The following is a 23,306-nucleotide window of genomic DNA, read 5'->3' on the forward strand; positions in this document are numbered from 1 at the left end:
CTTACCAATCACCTAATTTCATACAATAGCAAAAATGAAGAAGGGAAAAGCTTACCTTTAACCTTCGGATTTGGATATCAGAGAACTTTTTCACCCCATTTATTGACGGTACCAAACGATTAAAGAGAGCCTTAAAGAAAAGGAACAAAAAGGTTTTTTAAATTATAGGAATCCCACTACCTTGCTATCTGCATCATCAGCACCCAAGGGACCAACATTAATTCAGGTGCTTCAACCGTTTCAAAAGTGCCCATGGGGCCTCAGCATCATACCTTGTCAGTCTGGGTCAGTTCATGGAACATCCGGGCATCAATGGCTGCAGCAACAAGGTTATTAGCTGCAGTGATGGCATGGATGTCACCAGTGAGGTGGAGATTAAACTACAAAAGAGCAGAAGCCACATCAGTCTTCCAACTTCTCTGCATCCTTCCAACATTCATTCTATTGCAACCAAATCAATGCCTCTGTTAAAGCCAATGGAAAACTGATGGTAGCACAGCTAGTGGACAAACACCCAATACAGGCAGAGCTTGAAAATATAAATTACTGCCTATCTTAAGGAAAACTGTGGTTTTTCCCTAAGTGACATGTCCAGTAATCATAAACGCCACACCACTGGGATCAACAGCAACACTGGATTACCGACGACACACGCATGTCCTTTAAACTTAGAATGACGAGGACACTGGAGCAACCCAACTCTGTGCCTACACTGTTCCTACTTCTGTAGCTATTACTCTGAATTTACTACATGTTGGTTCTTCCTAATCTCGTGCTTCATTTGATCACTTGCTTAAAATTATTCCCACTAAAAGCCAAGCTTTGAAGTCCGTGTCATGTCAAAAAACTAAGCTGTCTCACAAGTTTGCAAATTAAGATTTTTCCCTAAAGTGTCACTTCTGCTGAGAAACAAGTCGCTTGTCCACTAAGACCTCTACAGTAAAGCTTAATCTCTGCAAGGGAAAACTATAATAAAATCTGGTCTGATTCACCCACATCCCGGAGTACGTTACCTCTTCCATAGGAATGACCTGGGAGTAGCCACCACCTGCAGCGCCACCTAGAGGACAGGTCAAGGGTGAGACTCATGTCAATCTGCTCCACCGAGACATTTGGAAGTGAAATAAAAGCGAATCGGTTTTTACAAGTGCTATGCATAGTGCTTATTTACTTTTTACGACCATTGGGACCGATGTGATCAAATGTTTTCTAATTTTCTTTTACCAAGTTAAAACACGTGATCGCGTGATACTGAGTAGTCTCTCAATTAAAATCTGAGTCTAACTTGACTCAGAACCATGAACACATACATACCTACTCATTATCTTTAGAAACAGATTCCTAATATCTGTGAAAAGACCCAGGCTAGTTACACGAAGGCAAACCTGTTCAATTTCATACTCTCATAAATGCTACTCTGGCATTTAAAAAAAGGAATATTTAAAATACACACACCAAACACAGAGAGACTGCAATTCTTCCTAAATAGCAGATGTATATTAGAAAACAGCTTAACTACTAGATTTTTGCTGACCCATTTGAATTATTAACCAAAGGCCAGTCAAAAATATCCAGGTATTCAGGTTATCAGTGAAATAAACATCAATTTAAGGTACAGATTTTGTGGGGTTTTTTTGTTTTGTTTTTGTTTTAGTTTGTAACGCACACACTGCACAATGAAAACGGGGCAATTCATCATATAAGAAAAAGGAGAATATTGGGTTCAATAAGCAGAACAAGGAAAAAGGCTCATTTTGACATTGAAATGGGGTTGTCAAGACAAACTCAGAAGCAGAAATAAGTCAGCACATGTATAAAACAAATCAAAATAGGCAGAAGAGGTGCAAAGCTGTACCCTGAGTTAACATTTGTAGCAATCACAAGGACAAGCAGAATATGTGATACCCTATTACCAAGCAAATAAGAAAGCTAACTCGTGGAACCTATTATAATTAATAGAAGTAATTTTAATGAAAAGAATAGGTTTACAGTACTGAAGCTATCAAAAACTGAAGGGGAAGTATGATTACTAACATGTTTTCATACAATCAAAAGAAATACGTGTTGTCTCAGAGCTTAAAAAAGACATGGGGGCTCACTCTGGGTATGTAACACCAGTGACTTTGATCGGGTTGCCTGAGGTCCCAGTTGCTGCCTTTGCAAAATGGAGATAATACTGTCTTATATTAGAAAATACAATAATACGCATGAACTGTTTAGCACAAAACCTGGCATAAAACACATACGCAGTAAAGGTAGGCTTTTCTTATTCCCATAGGGTAAAATATCTGTAGGATTTGTTTGTATCTCTAGGAAGTCAACATGGTGATTGGTGGCTATGACAACCTTTATTGTTACTGTGACAGTTAACTATGAGTCACATAAAAGCACCTCTGCCTATGTATTACCCATCCCAGGCATCTCGATGCAGTGTCACATAGTGACAGTAGGCCCTGGGGTGATCCGATGAAAGCCCTCACCAGAAGCACCACCATAGGGAGGTGTGAGGAAGACACTCCTAGTATCAAAATAAGTGGAACACGCCATAGCACTCATGGGTCAAGTGGGTTGGGGAGGAGGGCAGGTACCCTCTGGCCACCCAAGGTCTAATCCCACTGATACCTTTTATCCCAAAGGTGGGGCCCTGCGAAGGCTGCCGGACACACGCGAAGACATTCTGATGAAGGTGGGCGCCAAGGGCTTGCACCAGCCCAATTGTGGTCGTGCTTTTCCCTTCTCCCAGGGGCGTTGGAGTTATTCTTCAAGATGAAAGCAAAAGAGGAAAATTAAATTTACAGAATGAAATTGATTTGAATCGCTACGTCAGACCTAACAGATCCTAGAGAAAGACGCTTAATCTGAATAATAAGAAAAATGACCAGAAAAGGAACTTTTCCAAGCGTCTTAGTGGTAACTTCCCCCAAACCTTAAATTAAAAAAACACCGCTGTGCTTTACTTCTTCAAACTATAAGGAGCAAATATACCTACCGTGTAGAAAGACACTGCTACGATTTAAATTCTCACTTTAGTCTCAAAACCTAGCTTTTATAGGTAACCTCGCTGAGCAATAAAAATGAATGCACAGTAGATATACTGACTTAATGAATTGGGGGTTGAAAAAAGGCAATTCCATCTGAAGACTACGTTTTAAGACCCAACTCTTCCACCTACTAGATGAACAACTTGACAAATTTTCTCCTCTCTGAAAGGTTATAATCTACTCTTACCTCACATGGTGGCTACAAGGATCAAATTAGATTAAAAAAATACCTGTGAAAATGCTAAAACCAAATGAAAGGAACCGCCACATATATGCCAGGTGAAAATGCAATCCTGGTAGTAATAATCAGGGCTAATATTAAGATTTGATCAGCAAATGAGTAGAAACCATACCCAGTTACCACTACATATTTCCCATCGGGCTGCTGCTTCAGGCGTTTCAGCACAGACAGCAGAACTTTGGCCTTTGTTTCACCATATAATTCTACCTCCTCAGAGAACAGACCAATTTCTCGAGCCAGGTTACAAATGGGCTTTGGCTTGCAGGATCGTGATATATCAATGTCACTTAAAAGAAATATAGAAAAGATGTTATCAGTCTTTATTCACTGAATTAATCAATCCCATCCTAATAATGACCAGACAGGGCATCCATGTAGCCATGGCTATCAAATGACAATCCACAAAGCTTTTAATCCAGTAAAATTTTATTTTTACCTTGGAACAGGTGTCTTGAGGTTAAGGTTGTTATACTGAATCAGCCACTTTCCTGGCTTAGATTTCTCCAGGAAACGCTTTGCACTCTCTACTGTGCTCTGAACAAAATGACATAAATGGAACTTAGAGAGGCGATGATTTTAACCTCCACCTCAATTCTTAATCCTGGCTCAATCAAGTTCAATCACAAAATAAACAGCTTTATGAGCCACCGATTAACATGCTTCAATTCTAGGCAAGAGTCGACAGGCACCCAAAATGCCCCGGGGCTGCTTGCCTCTCCCCGTATCAGGCGGTGAGTCGTAAAAAGGGCAAGGAAGCCAAGAGGAACCTGGCAAAGGCAGTGTCTGCACTTTTCTTTTCCTCAAGGTGTCACATTCCAAAGTAAATTAGAATTGTGCCTTCCCTACTTTCCTCTACTCATTCTATTTCTCTGTTCTTCCATTCCCTTGTTTCTTCAATAGCCTCACATCTTTATTTAGCTTTCGATCAGGTTTCCTGACGTGTCTACGTGGGGAGAAAAGCAGAAACTTGAATGCTACCAGTTTCTTAGCGCTATTCCAGAACCTTTGATTTGCACGTACCTGCATGAGCATGGCCACCGTCATGGGTCCCACTCCCCCGGGAACGGGTGTGATGAAGCTTGCCCTCTCTCTGGCCTCACTGTAGGCCACATCGCCCACCACTTTTCTCCCACTTGGGTTTGTATTATCTGGTCACGGGGCGGGGGGGAAAAAAATTCAAAGTCTCAGAAGAGTAATCCTGTTGTTTATTTCTAAATCAAGTGATCAACTACAACAGCTTGTTCCAAAAACTAAGCAGAGTTTAGGATGTGTACTCCCATTGGACTGAAGTGCCTACTTTACTTAAAAGCTATGGGATGACAGGTGTTGGCTATTTCCTAGGAAGAAACTTATTTTACAAGGTGCTTAATTGGTTTTCCAGAACCAGAAGCATTCTTTTGTACTCTGTCAGGTGGCAAATAAAATAACAACTTTTTTTTTCTTAAAGCCAACTACCCAATATATAATGAGTACCTTTTAAAATGTTAATTTGCTAAAGCTTATAAAGGAATTTTTTGGGCACACAAAGCTCCAACTATGTCACAGCTGCCAGTTACTGTTTCTACAGCAACTGTCAGCATTTTGTAGGCTCCATGCGTGAGATGGAGGAACAATTCAACATCCAATTCCAAAGATGAGCAGCTACTTAAATGTATGCAAAAGGCAAAGAATATAATTACACTTTCCTTAAAAGGATACAAGAATAACTACAAATCTTACCAGCAAAGAATAGCTATTTAAGAGAACAAAACGCAGTGCTGCATCAATGCTGTCTCACACAAAGGACGTCCTACACTTGGCTTCAGTGCACTTCTGGAGGGGCTGTGGGTCAGGCACAGACCTCGCAGCTCTAAGGCTTCTGTGGCAGGATCTGGTATCATCTTAGCCATTTTACATTTCTCTTTGATCTGATCGCCAGTAGCTTCAGGGTACAGCAGTTCTCAAATAACATAGTTTCATTCAACACCATTTTGTTATGTTGATGGGAAAATAAAAAAATTGATTCCAGGGTGGGGCCACTGTCTGTGTAGAGTTTGCACATTCTCCCCACGTCTGTGTGGGTTTTCTCCGGGTTCTCTTGTTTCTTCCCACATCCCAAAGATGTGCTCATCAGATTAACTGGTGTGTCTAAATTGTTCCAGTCTGAGTGTGTGTGCAGGCCTCCTGTCCAGGGCTGGTTCCAGTTGAAGGCCCTGAGCTGCCAGGATAGGCTCTGGCCAGCTAAGAAGACCCTGAACTGGAAAATAATTATCTTACTTATTTTTTTTCATCTTTCTTAAATGTATGTATAGCTTACATTTATTTCAATGTTTAATATTAGAAGTGTTTCAGTCTTTATTTTAGAAGTTTGATAATGTTTTTTGTGAGCAGAAATATGCCATAGGAACGTAAATCTTGTTTATATCAATTAGCCTATGGTAAAACTGGTTTCATTATATGTTGTTTTTGGTTAAAATTGCAATTTCCAAGAACCTACTGATGACATTAAGTGAGGACTTACTGTATAGCCATAAAGTCAGAAGTAAGAGACCTAGGCTCTAGGACCAGCTCTTCCACTAACTGCCCATCCTCAGCTTCTGTGGGCTCCCTACTGATCAGGAGTCCAAAAATGCAAAAAGAGATTAATACTACTTATTTCACAAGCTTGCTGAGAATCAAGTGAGAAAATGTGCATATTTTTGAAATAGAAAAAGCATTCTCCAAAATAAGAGTTTCTCTTCCCATGCTACATATGTATTTTCTATCCGTATGTACTATACGGAGCAAGTGAACAAAAACTCCCCAGATAGTTTCAGGTTTCTAGAAGACAATAAAGCAGCAAATTCTGGAAGAACATTTCCTCTCATAACCACTAAAGTCATTTCAAAATGCCCAGGAAATACTATTAAGAGTTTCTCCTCTATACAGGTTTTAATAGTCTAAGACTGAAGCTAGCTTAAAATACCACTGCGTCTATTTCTATTTATTAATGTTAGTTACTTTCTCCACATATAGGAGACAAATCAATTGCTATGCAACTAAATGCTGCACTAGATGAGCAGCTTAACCCAACATTATCAGGGTTGACTTAAATGCCCTCCTGATGTATACATAATATTTCAAGGAAAGTATGATGTGGTCTGGAAAGTGACCACTTCTCAAATCTCAGAAGTGTATGGTTTCAGTCACCAACAAACATCTTGCTTAAATACCCCAGGCCTAGAATTTCTCTTACATTGGAAATTACATGAAGAAAATTCAACTGAAGATCCAGCTGAGACTGGACTCCTTCACATCTAATTTGGGGACCCCTAATAATGGAATCCAGTATAAAACTCACTAAGCTAGATAAGACTAGATTGGGATAGGGTGGGGAAACTGTTCCCTCTTTTTACAATCCTTCCAAATAAAACACTTACTATTAATGTAGCCCTTCTCACATTATTTTAGTAAGCCAACCAGGAAGAATACTTTTATGTGTTTCTCTGGCTAATACTTCCTGCTCCACACCTGAAACTTAAAAATATTCCTGTTTTGGAAAAAAAAAATACACACCTCAATTCATTCTTAATTTGGCAAGTGACTTATGATGGTATCCCTGAGTAGACACTGCAAACGATTTAAATAATCAAAATATGAACCAAGAAGTGGCTCAGCTGTGGAACACGGTGCTGCAAAAATGGACATTTGCCAAGAACAGGCTGAAGGTCCTCCAGCCCAGCCATGGTCTGTTAGCTCTCAGTGATTCAGCCGTCCTCGGAGAACAATGAAATCCAGACTGATTGATACTTATCCCACTATACACCCAGGATCAGTAAAAATACAGCTGACCAAGAAAGAAGACAGTGCTTTCATCTTATTCATATTTGACCATCTCTGTGAGGAATGAATGTGAATAGGATGGTGCATTTCATGTTTTAAGTCAACACTTCACCTTGATCTGCAAGATTTAAGATCCCCACCCAGGTGTTTCTTCATTTCCCTCAAATCTAGTCCAAAAAAAACTGCCAAAAGCAGAAATACGACACAGAAGATGCAACCTTTTAAACAGAATGAGCTAGAATGTCACATCGCCAGTACTCAAAGTGAGGATTATAGGAGAGCACTTTATCACCCTTTAGATAATTATACTACAAGAAAATGAGTGCTCAATTATGAGTTACTGTCTTAAAAGCATGGTAGGGAGAGTGGGAGGGAGGTTAAAAACAGTGAAGGCTTGACAGTGACTAATGTTCCTGGCAGCTTAGAGTCTGTATTTCAAACTTGAGGTAGGAAGGGAGAAAAAAAAATTATTGTTGCTATAATTCCCTTGAACAATTGAACAAATCTGAGAGCGCCGGCAGTCAGAAAGCGTAATGCTGGACATGGCACTACAGAGACCACTGCCCTGAGGAGCTGACTGCCTCTCGGAGGAGAGCACAGGACGACAAGTACGAGACATATATGATAAAAGAAACACCAAGTTCTATGGGAGGGGAGGAAGGGAGAGGATTTCCAAAAGGAGAGATCATCCCTTGTTGCGGGGAAATCAGACAAGGTTTGGAAGGAAGAGGCATTTCAGACAGAGAGGAGGTGAGGAAGAAGGGGCTGGAAGTGAAGCTCATGCGATTGTGTAGCCCCAGGGCTGGGATGGTGCTTGATCCACAGAAAGTCACTTCATTAAAGATGGTTCCTTCGAGGGCCGGCGCATGGCTCAGTTGGTTAGAGCGCGAGCTCTCAACAACAAGGTTGCCGGTTCAATTCCCACATGGGATGGTGGGCTGTACCCCCTGCAACTAAAGATTGAAAACGGCAACTGGACTTGGAGCTGAGCTGGGCCCTCCATTACTAGATTGAAGGACAACGACTTGGAGCTGATGGGCCCTGGAGAAACACACTGTTCCCCAATAAAAAATTAAAAACAACAACAACAAAAAGATTGTTCCTTCTTGATTCTATGAGGTGTTCTCGCAAGTATTCATTGTACTGTTCTTTCAAATTTTGTTTGAAAACTTCATGAAAAAAGAGCCGCCTACTCCATTAAAGATGGAGGCATAGATACTATAGAGGAGAAACAAGGCACGCGCCGGAGGGCACATGGTCCGATTTACAACTTATGGCAGGCGTTCACAAAGTCATGTGAAAAAAGAGGCTGCAGAGGAGGCGGAAATAAGTACGGGGTGAAGGAGTTTGACAAGCGACATGGGAGGAGGAGGCTCGTGGGCCCACGTCAAGGTGAACACGGCAAGAGCACGGAGATGGGTCTGAGTGGGAGTCAGACCAGTAAGAAAGTCACAGCAGTCCACCCAGCTGGGAGGCTACACTCAATAGTGACAGTGAGGACAGAGACGAGAGGAAACGATCCTAGTCTTTAAAAATGAATCCAATATAGGGAATGATTGGGGAGGAAACTAAAAGGTTTCAGACCAGAGGGAAGGAAGAATGGTGATATCATCAACGAAAACAGGAGAATGAGGCATGACTTAGCGAGGACGATGCCAAGTACAGCTGTGCACATGGCTATGAGGCTGGCTTTATCCTCTCTGCTCTCTGCCTAGTAAAAGCCTGGTCAAATGTCTTCTTTGTAAAGCCCTCTAGAGGAATCCTGGCAGAATGAATCCCTCTTCTGCAATCTCACAGAACTTTCCAAAGATGATGTTAAATCCAAGCATCCTTTGTTAAAATAAAATAAAGACTGGTCTCTACATGAAGACAGAGTGAGATCTCCCTTTTGGCCCCTCTCCCTGGACACAGTCATCTTGGGAACTGCACAGCACAGTGGTGAAAACCACAGGCTCTGCCATCAAGCCGACCTGCCTGCCAGTGGCATCTATGCCATCTACTAACTGCATGCACCCACGGGCAGGACAATCACACTGAGCCTTAGTACTTCACACCTAAAGCAAGACAAGGGGTTGTCCCTTAGGCTTCATCTGATGACCCAGGTATCTCCCTCTGCCTCACCCTCCACCAGAAACTACCTTCCTCCTCCAGCAACACTCACCTGGGATGTAATTGATTCCACAGTCAATGACTATTGCCCCAGGTTTGATCCATTCCCCTTTCACCATTTCAGGCTGACCAGTTGCAACCACCAAGATGTCACCTTTATTTACCTAAGGAAAGAGGGTTCTGACTTCAGAAATTAAACAGTGAAACATAAAAAAATCGAGAAGTGGAAAGGACACCACTAAGCTTTGTATGAAATCCTTCAGGTATCAGCTCTTTTCTGCAGGCCACACACGGTCTCTGACAGCTCTTTATATGCTGTGCTCATTCTTACACATGCCAACAAACTCCCCTTTCACAAGGCATTTTTCCTGAATGGAGACCTTGGTGAGAGCTGGCGGAGCAGGGAGGCACTCGGGTTTGGAGCAAGAGGCCTAGGATGATGACCCTGAATTACACAACGCCCAGAGGCTGCTCCCTTCCCATGGAATGTGGGGACCACCACCTCCCACAGCGCACTGCTTGGGGACAATGCAAAGAGAAGGTGCTGGGCCTCTCCTGCTTTCTCCCGACATTTAAGAGGCTGCACTGTCAACAGGGATGTGTGCGAATTCTTGGGCTGAGGAATCTGAAGCATGGGTCACAGACAAGCTGCGACAGAACTCACAGCACCACTGTCCACATCCCCCTCTGGAGCACCTTCACACCTGATGCCACCGCTTATGCATTTGGGACCCGGCTGCCAGGGGTCAATCCCAGTTTCTATACTGCGAATCTCTACCACAAGGTGGAATGGTGTAGAAAGAATATAGTCAGAACAAAATCTATATAAACTTGGGCAATTTTTAAATTTGAACCTTTCTTCATCTTGTAAAATGAGACAAGAATCAGATAATTGTTATAGGGGTTACGAGGTACACTATATGGCAGTTTCTGGCACTTAAATGTTAGGTATTCCCATTAGGTGAGAATGCCCCACCACACGTGTGCATGTGTGCATACACACGTATGCATACACACACAGAGAAAGTCTTCCATTCCAGTCTGGACCCCTTACCTCTTTGTCTAGATCAGCAGTCTTTGAGTGGCAGGTGGTCACTGTGGCATGGTTCCACAGAAGCAAGTCATGCATGGGGGCACCGACTATTTTACTGCGCCCGACCACCACAGCGTGCCTTCCGGCAATCTGCACTCCTGAAAGAAAAGACAGCGTGCATCAGAGAACTGGGGGAAGCTGCCCTCCTTTGCATGCCTAAATGGGAAAATTCAGAACAAGGGCTCAAAAACAGATTCTTAGCTTCAAAAAAGAAATCTTCCTAAAAACACTCCTCCTATGGAAATAATATTTTCAGCTCTAGGGTTTCAGCTACAAATTGGTACTTGTACATGTGTCCTTCTTGCTGTGGGTTTTAGAGAGCAGCTTAAGCCAAGATCCATTTATTGAGTCACAGGAGAGTGGGAAGAAAACCTACACTCAAGGAGAAAAAGAAACCCTGATATACAGCTATATGGAAGAAGACATCAGATTAAATTACATCGGGAAAAGCTATAACAAATAGGGGGCATGTAATGGGATGGAGGAAAGTGAAGGAAATTAGATTAGTATTGGTAATTTTTTCCAATTTTGGTAACTGAATTTATGCAGTTTTTCATATAAATTTCTCTTTTGGCTTAGGGCCTGAGCCATAGAGTTATTTGCTGAGAAATGATAAAAGGGAATTTTAAGCATAGTAGAACGCTTTCTTTTTGTCTACTCAGCATCCATTCTTCTGGCACTATTCCGATATTCTTTTCACGACTGAGATATTCTACTTAATAGAGATGGTTTGGGTGAGCACCCAGGAGTGAACAAATGACCATATTTCACCCCTGACCAATGAGATCCAATCCCATGACTGTTATACACAAGGACGGAACAACAAGGCTGGGACTGCTTGGAGTCACCAAGTGGAGAGTGAGAAGAAGCTAGAAGAAAGCAGAAATAAAGTCTTGAGGACTCTACCTGAGCCCCTCTGCCTGCCCATGGCTGAGCTGGACTTCTGCTTAAGGCAGTTTGTGTTTAAATCATGCTTCTTAAATAACATTGATTTTATCCTAAAAAGATAAGCTTCTATATATTGCTAACATCATAAACATCTAGAAGTAAAGCTCTCAACATCTGAAGTGTTTAAAAGGTACCTTACTATACTTTCTAGGGTTCAGCAGAGGACTTGAAGCTGCATTAGGGCAAATGGCAGCTTCACTTTCAGTAAAAAGAAGGGAGAAGCCTGTAGCTGCTGTGACTCATGGGATTTGTTTTTATCAAGTTATAACACACTGTTTGCTAAATATGCAGCAGAATATAAACTTAGTTGTGGGACTGAACAGTACTGGCTGCCCCAAGGCTTAGAGCTTGACCTTTTCTTGCCAACCACATAAAATTTTCTTTTCCATTGGTCAACACTTTCCACTTGAAACTTCTGATCCACTTCCTTTCAATAGGACACACTTCCTTGTAAGAAATAACCTCTGCTAAAAGTATTTGTTATGAAATTAAAATAGCAAGATACTGACTAGGTAATGAGGTAACACAGCCAACTGTTAAGAGATTGTTTGCAGCCATCTGTCTAGTCCTAGAATGACTGTGGGAACTTGGTGCCTATTTGGGGGGTGGGGACTTTTCACTTCGTACCTTTACGTACTATCTGAATTCTTAGTGTCACATAGGTTATTTTTTCACAAAAGATAATTTGCTTTGAACTCAAATAACTCTGAGTTCAAATCTTGGCTGTGCTGCCTCTTGGACAAATTACTCAATCTTTCTGAGTCTGTTTTCTCTGTTTTTGAACAATTCGAGGACCTGCTTCATAGGGTTGTTGAAAAAATTAAGTGAGAATTTAGGTACAACTCCTAGTAAACAGGTTGTTGTGCCCATCAAGTCTGTTTATATAGGGCCCACAATGCATCTCCTCCGCGCCTGCACATGTCAAGACCAGGCTCTCAGAAACGGTGCTTTGTTTTTACCTGTCCCTTTGATGAGTTCCAAGCATCCTTTAGGTGTACAAGGGATGAAACAGTCATGCAGGTCACCTCTGGCAAGTTTCCCAGCACTGATGTTAGTCAATCTAAAACAGTGAAAGCAATGAAGGGGGAAATAAAGGTAACTTGGGAGTTTTTACTTTTGAGAAGCCAATGTGGTATGTTCCCAGGAGAGAAATGCATTATAATTTGAATCATGCAACGTGATCCAGACAGTCAAGCCACACTCACCCGTCCACATCCTTTTCAGGTGCAATAGCATTGACCACTGCTTCCGTGTTAATGGGCTTCTCTGAATCTAAAGGTAGCTGCACTATGAACCCGTGTATGGTGAGGTCCTCATTCAAAGACGTAACATGCTTTAACACCTAAAAGTAAGGCCACATATAATTTGTACTTCACAGAGAAATCGAAAGGGTGGAGGAACTTTCCAAGTCAAAAGACAGGTTGTCCCATTTCCTCACAAGAGTTTAGCTGTAGTCCTCTTGGAATGTGTCTCCCCTTGAATCCTGAGAGCAACCCACTTAAACACAGAATGTAATCTTCCTGGGTCTGGTAAGAAATCCATCAAATAGAAGAGCTAAGAACAGTAATACCCATGTGACCACCATCCAAATTGGGATTTCTGTGATGACAGAAATGTTCTACAATTACAGTTTACAACAGTGGCTACTGCATACTAGAAGCGTGGCTAGTACAACTAAGGAACTGAATTTTAAATTTTATTTCATTTTAATTAAATGGCCACATGGAACTAGTAGCTACCCTACTGGACAGTGCAGATGTAGAACATTTCCCTGACCACGGAAAGTTCCTTTTCTCTCCTGGCCACTCACAGTTGATCCCTATGGGCAACCACAGGTCTGACTTTAATCACCAATGGCTTGTTCTGCTTATTTTTGAGCATCAGATACAAGTACATGGAATACACATTTGGTTTTTAAGATGCATATAACTATACGCCAAGGACCAGATTTTACTGAACATTACAGGTGATTTGGAAGCAAATGATGCTGCAATCACACTTTGAGTACCAAACATTCATGCCCTCAGACTATACCATTTATTCTGTGGGTATTTGCAAAGATTTTCTAGAGGCGCAGTCTGTGAAGAAAGAATTACCCAGAGGTCTTTTGTATGCTGAATGTATCAATCCCGACAGTTCCATTAAACCAAAAACCAGAAAGAAAAGTCATCAGCTGTCCTCTTAACACTCAGTTCCTAAAAGCTCACCTCAGATTCTGTGGTCGTTCTTGGTAATTTAATGTGAACGGCTTTGATCCCAATCTGTAAAAATGAACATTTAAAACAAATATTTTAATGGCACGAGAACTTGAGACATGGGCCCATTTCTTTTACAAACGCTGTGGTGTTAGCAATCATTTCACCCTCATAGGTTCTAAAGAACTAGCTTCTCATTTGGACTCACTCATCATTTGCTTGTTAATTGTCACCACTGCACTTAAGCCAATTTCATGTCCACTATTTCTGTTCTTTGGGAAGTAAGCAGTTTACTGATTAGAAAACATTCAAAGGTAAACCTGAGGCTGCAGCTCTAAGTCACCCATTTCTGACTTGCACAATAGATAAACTAAAGTCCGCTGTGGGCGACAAAAATTTTTATGGGGAGGGGCACAACGGGAAGGGGTAACCAACAGGACCTGGGGTGGGGGAGGGGCTGACGACACTGCTGTTCTAGGCTTTACTTACCTCTTCAGCAGCCTTTAGCTTCACATTTATATAAAGATTGGAGTCATCTCTGTTGCCAACCTAGAATAATAAATACATGCAAATCAGATGATTAGGAAAAGGCAAAGTGTACAGAAAAGCTTCTAAAATTTTAGTTTTGATAAAAGGAATGTTTAATCATGAGACTTGTGGCAGAGAACTTTAACAGAATAAGGAGAATGTTGGGGCAGGATGGAGAGCTGAACACAGGTGGTATTAGGGCTCCCTCCACAAGGAAGACGCACCTGATTCTCACTGAAAAAGCCAAAAGAAAAAAAGCAGGGGACGTCTGCCTTTGCCTTGGAAACTAAGCAAAAGTGCTGCAGGCCTTCCTGAAACACGTGGCATTTCTGCTTGCCATTAAGCTGACAAACCAGATCAACAGGGCATGCCGGGCTGAGGAATTGTCAACAGGCAAGAGAAATGCCATAGCTCTGAGAAGCAGGAACACCCAGAGGGCACATTCTGCACCCTTTCCCTCACCCCCAAGGGCAGTGGGAAGCTCTCATGACCAGCCACACAGAGAAGAGAAACCAGCTAGGGTGGACCTAATTCTAGCTTGCACAGAACAGACACCCATGTGAGGCAAAGGGCGGTCTGCGACCCTCAAGACAGAGAGGAAAGTGTAGCACAGAAGCCAAATCCTTTGAACCACCACGCTAGGTCTCATCATGTTCCCTCCATTTCTTTAATCATGGATGTATTTACAGTTTTTCATTGTAACTATTTATCTGTGAAATTTTATTTTACAAATATCTTTCCAAGTTCCAGTGGTTGACGTGTGTCCCTTTCAAGGTTGAAACCGACTCTCATGGTGATACACCACAATAAGTTTGGCTTCTCCAAAATCGCAGAGGAAAACTGGTAGGTCCCTCGATATCAGAGATAACTGACGCATGTCTCCTTTTAACGGGACAACCCCAGAGAAAGAAGCTGGCCTTTAGCAACAGTATTTCCAGCCTTTGTTACTGGAAGCTCCCCCCAGGCCCCACTGAACATGGCCTTCCTCTTAGCTTCAGTTGTCGTTTGTACGGAGTTCTCAGTTTTGCCAATGAAATTTGAATTTCAAGACAGCCAGATAAGTCCTTTGAGGGGATGCTGGGACACAGCCCCAGAAAGTAGTTTCCAGGCTCTCGGCCTCACATAGAAAGGTGCTCACTCAGGTAGTAAATGGCCATCAACTGTGATTGGATGGCCATCCGCTGTGGCTAGTTGGCCGTCAGCTGTAACCAGTGAGCCAGTGGCTGCTGATATAACTGCTGTGGCTACGCTAGCAGAAGATGGGGGCTAGCAAGGAGATGGTGGCTGAGCTAGCAAACACGGAGTGTGGCGGAGTATGGATTGCGAATCGTGTGGCTCCGGCTTCCTGTGTCTCCAACCCAGCCGCCAGTGAGAATATAGTGGTGTGACTCTCCTACCTGTGGCTCCCTGGGTGTTCCTTTTTGGCCTCACCATATCCTGTGTTCTTATGTGGGGGGCGGGAGCAGAGACCCCACCTGTCACCCTACACGACAAATGGCGCAGCGAGCAGGGTCTCCTGCATGACAGGGGAGTTTGATTTTTTTATGGATTATCTCAACCTAAGTGAGTTACTTGCCTCCTGTAAGTGCTTCCCTAGAATGTTAATGCCTCTCATGTTTCTTCTTTGGTTATTTTCTATACATGTTCTTTGCCCTTGTCATCCAACCTTCATTGATTCAGTTCCTAGGCTTAATGCGCTCTGGGATTTTTAGATCAAAGTAGGAAAGGAGATAGTTCTAAATATAAGAGTATTGTTTTTAACATTTTCATTAACACTTATAACTACAGTTAGTTAGACTTAACTCTGAGTTTAAATGGTTTTATCACTCACTGCTAGTCCTTTTAAAACTATAACTTCTCTCTTCGACAGTTTATCTTCATTAATTTCTCAGGTAGCTGAAAAACAACTATAAGTCACTTTTCGATGAAAGGTATGTGGACATTTTTCTGAGTCTATGTGTAGCTGAAAATGTTTGTGAATGAAAAAGGGGTGCTGTAAATAAATAACAAATTCTTAATTGGGCAGGTCAAGATGGGTAGTCACACCTCAGGCCTGTTAACTTCCCTAGTAAAAGGTTATCTTTGCCTTAAGCAAGCCCTCTCCATCGTTTTTGTGCATCTACATTACCACACCTTTGAAATGCCAGAAGTAATACCACATAATCTTAATTCAATCACCGCCTTGCTTTCTCCCACCTTCATATAATCTTCCTTACATTCATTCCCTCAATCTCAAAGGCATAAAAGAAACTGCAAAACTGTTATTCTCAGAAGCATTTGAGATCTTGCTTCCCAGCAACTGTCACCAGTTTGGCTCAAATAAACTCATAAAAATTCTCTACAGGTTTGGACTTTCCTTATGTCGACATATTTTTCTGCTGTCCTTGCACTTGAACTCACTTGGCTGAATTTGGAGTCACATTTTCCTTCAGAAATGTTGGCTTCGGCATCTAGTGTTATATCAGTCTGAAGTCTTTTGTTGTTCCTTTATACAAACTGTTTTCTGTCTGAATATTTCTGAAGGAATTTTTCTAAAACTGCAAAACTGCCACCAGTTTTAAAAAGAAAGCTTAATGGTTATGAGCGTATGTCAAAGTTTCATTGTAATCCTAATGCAAAGAAAAAGACCTTTTAGCCAATTCAAAGACTCACTCCCAGGATAAGCACTTTATAGGGGAAAATGATTATACAATCATTGATAGACTAGATGCAAAAAGAATGTTTAGTTGAAGAACAGTAGATTCTTGACTGACAGTCAAGTGGGTGAGTGGAAGACTGGTTTCCTAGAACAAATCTTAATCCCATTATAATTTATCAAGAAAAATCACTTACGCATTTTATCAGAATATTAATTTCTTCCTTAAAGGAGGTGAATTACATCATCCAAAAAAGGTCTTATCTCAGAACAAGTGAGGAACAATTTCTTTTTTTAAACCAGGAGTGCAAACTATTTCCGTAAAGGGCCAGACAATATATATTTTAGGTTTTTCAGGACACATACTGTCACATATCTGCTTTTTTGTCAACCCTTTACAACCTGGGCAACATTTAGACATTGGCCACAGTTTACCAATCCCTGTTTCACAGCCATAAAATATCTTGGGTATTGGTCTATCATTAATTTTTCTTTCTGCTTCAGGAAACTTTGTAGATATTTAGGCTAGCTGACTTTATTAATTGTATTGTTTTGTCCATGTCTTTTGTGAGGACTGAGTGAGTTGCCATATACATAGTACTTTGAATAGTTCCTAGTAGGAAGCAAGTATTAGTTACTATATTATTAATAATTGAAGTATTTTATGTGCTAATGGGTTGGAAATACAGCCTCATTTGTATCTCTTATAATGAAAAGTCAGGTCTTAATTTCCTTTAACTATTTAGTGATTTAGGAAGTTACCAGTTTTCTAAAAAAATTCGACTTTTAGATATATCTACCTGGGCCAGGTCATGAATATCCTTGAATGCAATGCTAAGGAATTAGAAAAACAAAGGGGAAAAGCAGATGAGTTTTGGAGAGACAGATCTGGGTTCATATCCCACACTTAGTGCCTTTCTGACTGTGGCTTTGCACATCAGTTACTGTGACTATAAGGGAAGTGTTCCCACTATATAGAGGTAGTATAAAAATTAGAACACCTAGACGTATGTACGAATCATCTGAACTCTAGTAGACACTATATAAGCAGTACTGTCATTCCCTCTGTAAGGGATAGGGAGTGGGCAGGGTTGGGTGGATTGTGATCAGATTTGCATTTTGACAAGGGCTACCATTGGAGTTGGAGGTTAAAAGGACAGACTGAAAGCATCCGCATCAGAAGCCTAACACCCGTTAGCAGGTGGGAGCAGTACAAATCAAAAGGAGGGAACAGATTCCTAGAGCTTATGAGATACAGACTCAACAGCATAACAGTCCCTAAGGAGATGTGGAGAATGAGGGACAGAGATCCTAAAGAGATGATCTCAGGTTTCTGGTTTGGGTGTGTGGTGGTGCCGGGTTGCCAGGTCTGAGGCAGCAGAGTGGTGAGTATGTGAAGATCAATAAACAGAAACTTCATTTAAAATGGAGTTGGCAGGCTAGAAGAGAGAACGCTCACATGTCACTCAAAATACACTCCTGACCCCAATAGGAAGAGTTGTACCTGCATCTCCCAGAGGAAGTTGATTCTACTTGACTGCCTCAGCAGGAAGAAAGATTCCTCCTTGGCCAATGGGAGACTGCCATAACTCAGCCAGTGAAAAGTCACTACACTTTGAACTTTCAGTTTCCTCCAACGGGCTCTTTGTTTACAACAGTCCCTCCCCCATCCATGAAAGAGGTTCCTCTCTCCTTTGTTTCTCTGGACTTGCAGGTGATTCACCATTAGACTGCATGTCCTGAATTACAATTCTTTGTTTGTTTGTTTGTTTGTTTAAAGATTTTATTGGGGAAGGGGAACAGGACTTTATTGAGGAACAGTGTGTACTTCCAGGCCTTTTTTTTTTTCCCCAAGTCAAGTTGTTGTCCTTTCAGTTTTAGTTGTGGAGGGCACAGCTCAGCTCCAGGTCCAGTTGCCGTTGCTAGTTACAGGGGGCGCTGTCTACCATCCCTTGTGGGAGTCGAACTGGCAACCTTGTGGTTGAGAGGATGCGCTCCAACCAACTGAGCCATCTGGGAGGCAGCTCAGCTCAAGGTGCCGTGTTCAATCTTAGTTGCTGGGAGCGCTGCCCACCATGCCTTAACGGGATTCGAGGAGTTGAACTGGCAACCTTGTGGTTGAGAGCCCACTGGCCCATGTGGGAATCGAACCGGCAGCCTTCGGAGTTAGGAGCACGGAGCTCTAACCGCCTGAGCCACCGCTCCGACGCTCTTTGTTGTTTTTGAATAAACACATTTTGCTGGAGAAATATCTGGCTACCTATTTGTTTAAGGTCAACAATTACAACATAATATGTGTAAGCCTTGCATCATAGAAAAATGTTGACTCTGGTGCTAAAGTGCAAGACTAAAGTTTTCTACCACTGTTTTACTGGCCAAGGACATAGGAGACAAAGCTGCAGAACAGTGTTTATGTAAACAAAAACACTTGCAATCAAATTTAAAATACGAGTTTAGAAGTCAAACTTAAAAACGGGGAAAAAAAATCCCAATGTTGCTAAGAAAAGGTTTACAGAAACAGATTTTTTGTCCATGACATATACTCTTTCTACAATAAACAGTTCACAAGAATATGCCAAGAAATAACTGGTCCCCCAGATGTACCAAGTGTACACCCACAACATATACCTTTGATTCATATTAATTTGCGTAAAAAGGGAAAATCCACCACAGCAGGGAACATACCAGGCAGGATGACAGGCCTTCTGTGTTTTTCTTCTCAGCTAAGTCCTCTCAGGTAATGAACAGAAATGGGGAAAAGTATTTAAGTACTATTCACTGAAATTCTTGATGAACACTGAACAGATACTTAGCCAGGAATTAAATGAAGTATGTGGAGACATACAGAAAGAAAGAAACGTGAAGTGAGGAAGAAGTAAGTATTTCTGAAGGGAATTTCAAATGAAAGCTATCAGTGTCCTGTCATCCAAATCAACACTTCACACACTCTTCGCCCCTTTGTCCACACGACACATATTTATTGAAGGCCTTCCATTGGATGACTCGAGCTCAGGGGAGAAACCCTGGATAGAGACCTAAATTAGGATGTACCCTCCCATGTAGCTGAGACTGGTGACCTCACTTAGGGCAAGAGTAAGATGAAAAAGTGGTCTGCGGGCTGAACGATGGCGCATTCAAACTGTTTAGGTGAGATGAGGAAGGGACAGGGAGATCCCTGTTCCTCTGAGAGATGAGGAACAATAAGAAGAAAAGACTGAGACGGAAGGGAAACAAGTGATGTCCCAGAAACCCAGAGTCCAGAATTCAAAAGTGATCCAGGTATAGAAGTTACCGGCCTACAGCTGATATTTGGGACCAGACGAAATTGCCTAGGGCAATGGTTCTCCAAGTGTGGTCCATGCATTCTTGGGAGAACCCCAAGACCCTTTCAGATCTGCGAGTGCCAAACTATTTTCATAATACTATTGTGATGCTGCTGTTTACCTTTCTACTGTATTGATATATGTACTGAGGCTGCAAAGGTAATGCTAAGACTGCTGGTGACTTAGCATGAATCGAGACAGTGGCACCAAACGATTCTCTTCATGAGGGTTTTCTTCACTACCACACACTGTCAGTAAAAACAGATGCCTGTTTCATTTAGATGTGCCCTTGCTGAAACAGTAAAAGCCATTAATGTTACTAAACCTCAACCTGTGAGTACATAATAGTCTGTGTAAGGAACTGGGAAGCACTCATAAAGCACTTCTGCGGCATACAAAAAAGTATGCACTTGTCACCAGGGAAAGCACTTGTGCGTTTTGCCTTGGAGGCTGAACTAACTGCATTTTGAAATGGAACGCCATCTTGAAAGAACAACTGACAACAAGATTATTCAGCTTTGAATATTTGGCAATAGTTTCTCAACAATGGACAAAGTTAGCCTGCTACTTCAAGGAAATAACTAATAGTATTTGTTGCCAATGATAAAATTTGAGTTTTCAAGCAAAAATTAGAATTTTTTTATCCACTCCTGTAAGCTTGACAACGTCGCAATAATAAAGTAGTTTCTGATGAGTTCATTGGTGATATTAATGATTATGATTTTTTATACCGCATAATGAAATGTGTTAACATTTGGAAGAACCTACATAATGCAGTGAACCATTATTTTCCAAATGAGGAATGAAGGGCAACCAAACCATGCATGGGTGCGTATCCATTCAAACTGCAACACAGATTTTGATTCAACAAAGTATGAAAGTTCAAAGATAGTTTCAGATTCCATGTTGCAACTAACTAACAGACCTTTAGAAATTTTACTGATTTGAGTCCTGGTGTAGTACCAAAGAAAAATATCCCCAGTTACAACTATACGTCTCTATGAGGCCAGATTTTCTTCATGTATTTCAACTGAACTAGCATATAGCAAGAGATTGAATGCAGACACAGATGGGAATCCAGCTGTCTTCTTAAGCAAGATAGTAAAGGGTTTGCAAAAATGTAACATAATGTCCCTCTTCTCACTATATTTTCTTTCTTTCTTTGTTTTTTAACTTTTTATTTATTTATTTAAGTGTGTTTTTCCAGGACCCATCAGCTCCAAGCCAAGTAGTTGTTTCAATCTAGTTGTGGAGGGTGCAGCTCACAGTGGCCCATGCGGGGATCGAACCAGCAACCTTGGTGTTGTTAAGAGCAACTGAACTAACTGGCTGTCCCCATATTTTATTTTCTAAAAGTTATTTTATCATAAAAAAATGTTACTTATGCCAACACATAATGAGCTTATGCCAACACATAATGAGCTTACTATTGGCATTTTTAAATGTATAGTTTTAAATCTCTTAGTTTTCATTTCTAATATAGTAAATATCGATAATTCTATATAAACAAAAGCTCCTTAAGGTTTTAAATTTTTAAGAGCATAACGGGATCCTAAGACCAAAGTTCAAGAGATACTAGAGGACGAATACCCACAGAGAATAGCAGAAGGCCAGGATATGCCAACATTTAGAAGTTGAGCTGAAGAGGAGGAGCCTGCAAAGAGGAGCTGAAAAGGTCTGAGGTTTCACAGAAGCCAAAATAAATAAGTAAATAATGGAGAGAGGGCTGAAGTGCCTGCTGCCTTACGTGCTTCTGAGAGACTGAGTTAGGCGGGTATGAGCAGAAATACACTATCATGGTACCTGCAAAATTGCCAGGCCTGGTGTGAAACCAGGTACTTGTTCCTTCATCTGAGTGACTTGGTTCTTCAGTCTCTCCCTTATTTGCCTAGAGAAAAAGGAAAGGTTGGAATTAACACAATGTTCCAAGCACAAAAAGTGATACGGATTATTAGATGCATTTGTCTTCTAAACTAAAAAAACCTTCACTGAATAGTCATTATCTGGTATAATATGCACCATGTCCTGCCCATCAATTTGTAAGGCCTCAAGTAGATGTGGATCTTTTCTAACTCCTACTGACATTGACTAGGTATGGGGACAGTTAGTTTAAAAACATACTAGTTTACAGCATTCAAAATCATACAGTGAACAAATAAAAACTTGGACTGACTCTTCTGGAAGGCTGCTAATCCTCATCTTTTTCATCATTTCCACTCTCCAGGTCCTATATGAAAAAAAATGTGCAGGAAGGAACTTGAGCTCACACCTTCTGATTACCGCAGTAGGATAATCACGGGGTATCCACATAGGGCTGAACGACAATCATTGAGTCCCACTCCAAATTCAATATGAACTTACAAATTATATCCTAATTCATAAAAGAATTTTCCTTACCAAAAAATTTAACACAAGGTTAAAAGTATAATCTCTTGTGAAACAATGATGTATCAATTTACCAACATACAACTTCTCAGCAATAGGACATCAAGTACTTCAAATTACATCTGTAAATAAATATTTAAAATAGTCTAATCTTGCCCAGGTGTGACACAGTCATGAACATGGACAGGATCTGTCTCTCCTGAATCAGTTTTGCCATTTGCCTTTCTTCACCTGACATGCAAATAGTGTACACACAAACATTAGCAGGCATCTCTTCCTTCATTCTAATTTGGTGACCCTCTTCTCCAATTCTCCACACGTTACAAACAACTGGCATAAAAAGGCATGGGAGCCATAAGACACAGATTATGTGAATTAGCCTAGTAAATGGTAAGGATGTTCAGTGATACAAGAAGTCATACCTAAGACTTCAAAATGCTATTTGTAGCTACTGACCTTGTTTTTCAAGTCAATATTCTATACTATAATGTAGTACAGAAGATTGAATAGACAACTGGATTTTTCTATCACTGGGACCTGAACAGAGGCCACAATTCTGCTCTAACACAAAAGAACAGGAAATACTGGAGCTGTCACGTTTTCACTGGCTGCCACTGAAACTCCCCAGCAGTGCCAGCCTTAGCTGCCTCCCCTGCAGACGATCATATGTGGTACCTGGGTAGCTGCAGAAGACCTTTCCCAGGGACCAAGTTGCCAGACTCCATGTTTTCCTTTCCTTCCAACCACTATGTTAACACAAAGGGCTAGGTTAAGGTTGCTACTGGTTCTCCTTAACCCTTCCCCAACCCAAATAAAACCCATGCGTGCCGGAGAAAACTCAACTATTCCCAGCACTATATAAGTCAGTAGCAAGAATCAATAGCTAGATGAACACATCTGAGGCTCTCAATAACCTTATGAGGCAAGTAAGGGAGGGGAGGCTTTCTGATTCCCATTTGCAGATGTCAGCACAGGCCCTAAGCAGCCATGTGGTTTTCCTGAGGCCA

At 41.4% G+C, this 23,306-nt stretch overlaps 1 protein-coding gene across 2 annotated transcripts in view; it reads right to left on the reverse strand.

The window, feature by feature from the left end:
- Window positions 1–23,306, reverse strand: part of MTHFD1 (methylenetetrahydrofolate dehydrogenase, cyclohydrolase and formyltetrahydrofolate synthetase 1) — a 52,973-nt gene that overhangs the window by 18,813 nt on the left and 10,854 nt on the right. The window contains exons 2-15 of one of the 2 annotated variants that reach the window (XM_019733300.2): window positions 21,718–21,802; window positions 13,918–13,977; window positions 13,441–13,494; window positions 12,439–12,575; window positions 12,193–12,293; window positions 10,247–10,383; window positions 9,245–9,356; window positions 4,303–4,430; window positions 3,719–3,816; window positions 3,395–3,568; window positions 2,623–2,759; window positions 1,014–1,060; window positions 273–380; window positions 56–130 (exon numbers count right to left, since the gene is read on the reverse strand). In XM_019733300.2, the coding sequence (XP_019588859.2) occupies window positions 56–130; window positions 273–380; window positions 1,014–1,060; window positions 2,623–2,759; window positions 3,395–3,568; window positions 3,719–3,816; window positions 4,303–4,430; window positions 9,245–9,356; window positions 10,247–10,383; window positions 12,193–12,293; window positions 12,439–12,575; window positions 13,441–13,494; window positions 13,918–13,977; window positions 21,718–21,802 (1,453 nt within the window). The remainder of the gene's footprint in view (window positions 1–55; window positions 131–272; window positions 381–1,013; window positions 1,061–2,622; window positions 2,760–3,394; window positions 3,569–3,718; window positions 3,817–4,302; window positions 4,431–9,244; window positions 9,357–10,246; window positions 10,384–12,192; window positions 12,294–12,438; window positions 12,576–13,440; window positions 13,495–13,917; window positions 13,978–21,717; window positions 21,803–23,306) is intronic. The other variant, XM_074327367.1, reaches the window with a different exon arrangement.

The sequence above is a fragment of the Rhinolophus sinicus genome, linkage group LG03 (genome assembly GCF_036562045.2).
Source record: "Rhinolophus sinicus isolate RSC01 linkage group LG03, ASM3656204v1, whole genome shotgun sequence".
NCBI classification, from domain to species: Eukaryota; Metazoa; Chordata; class Mammalia; order Chiroptera; family Rhinolophidae; genus Rhinolophus; species Rhinolophus sinicus.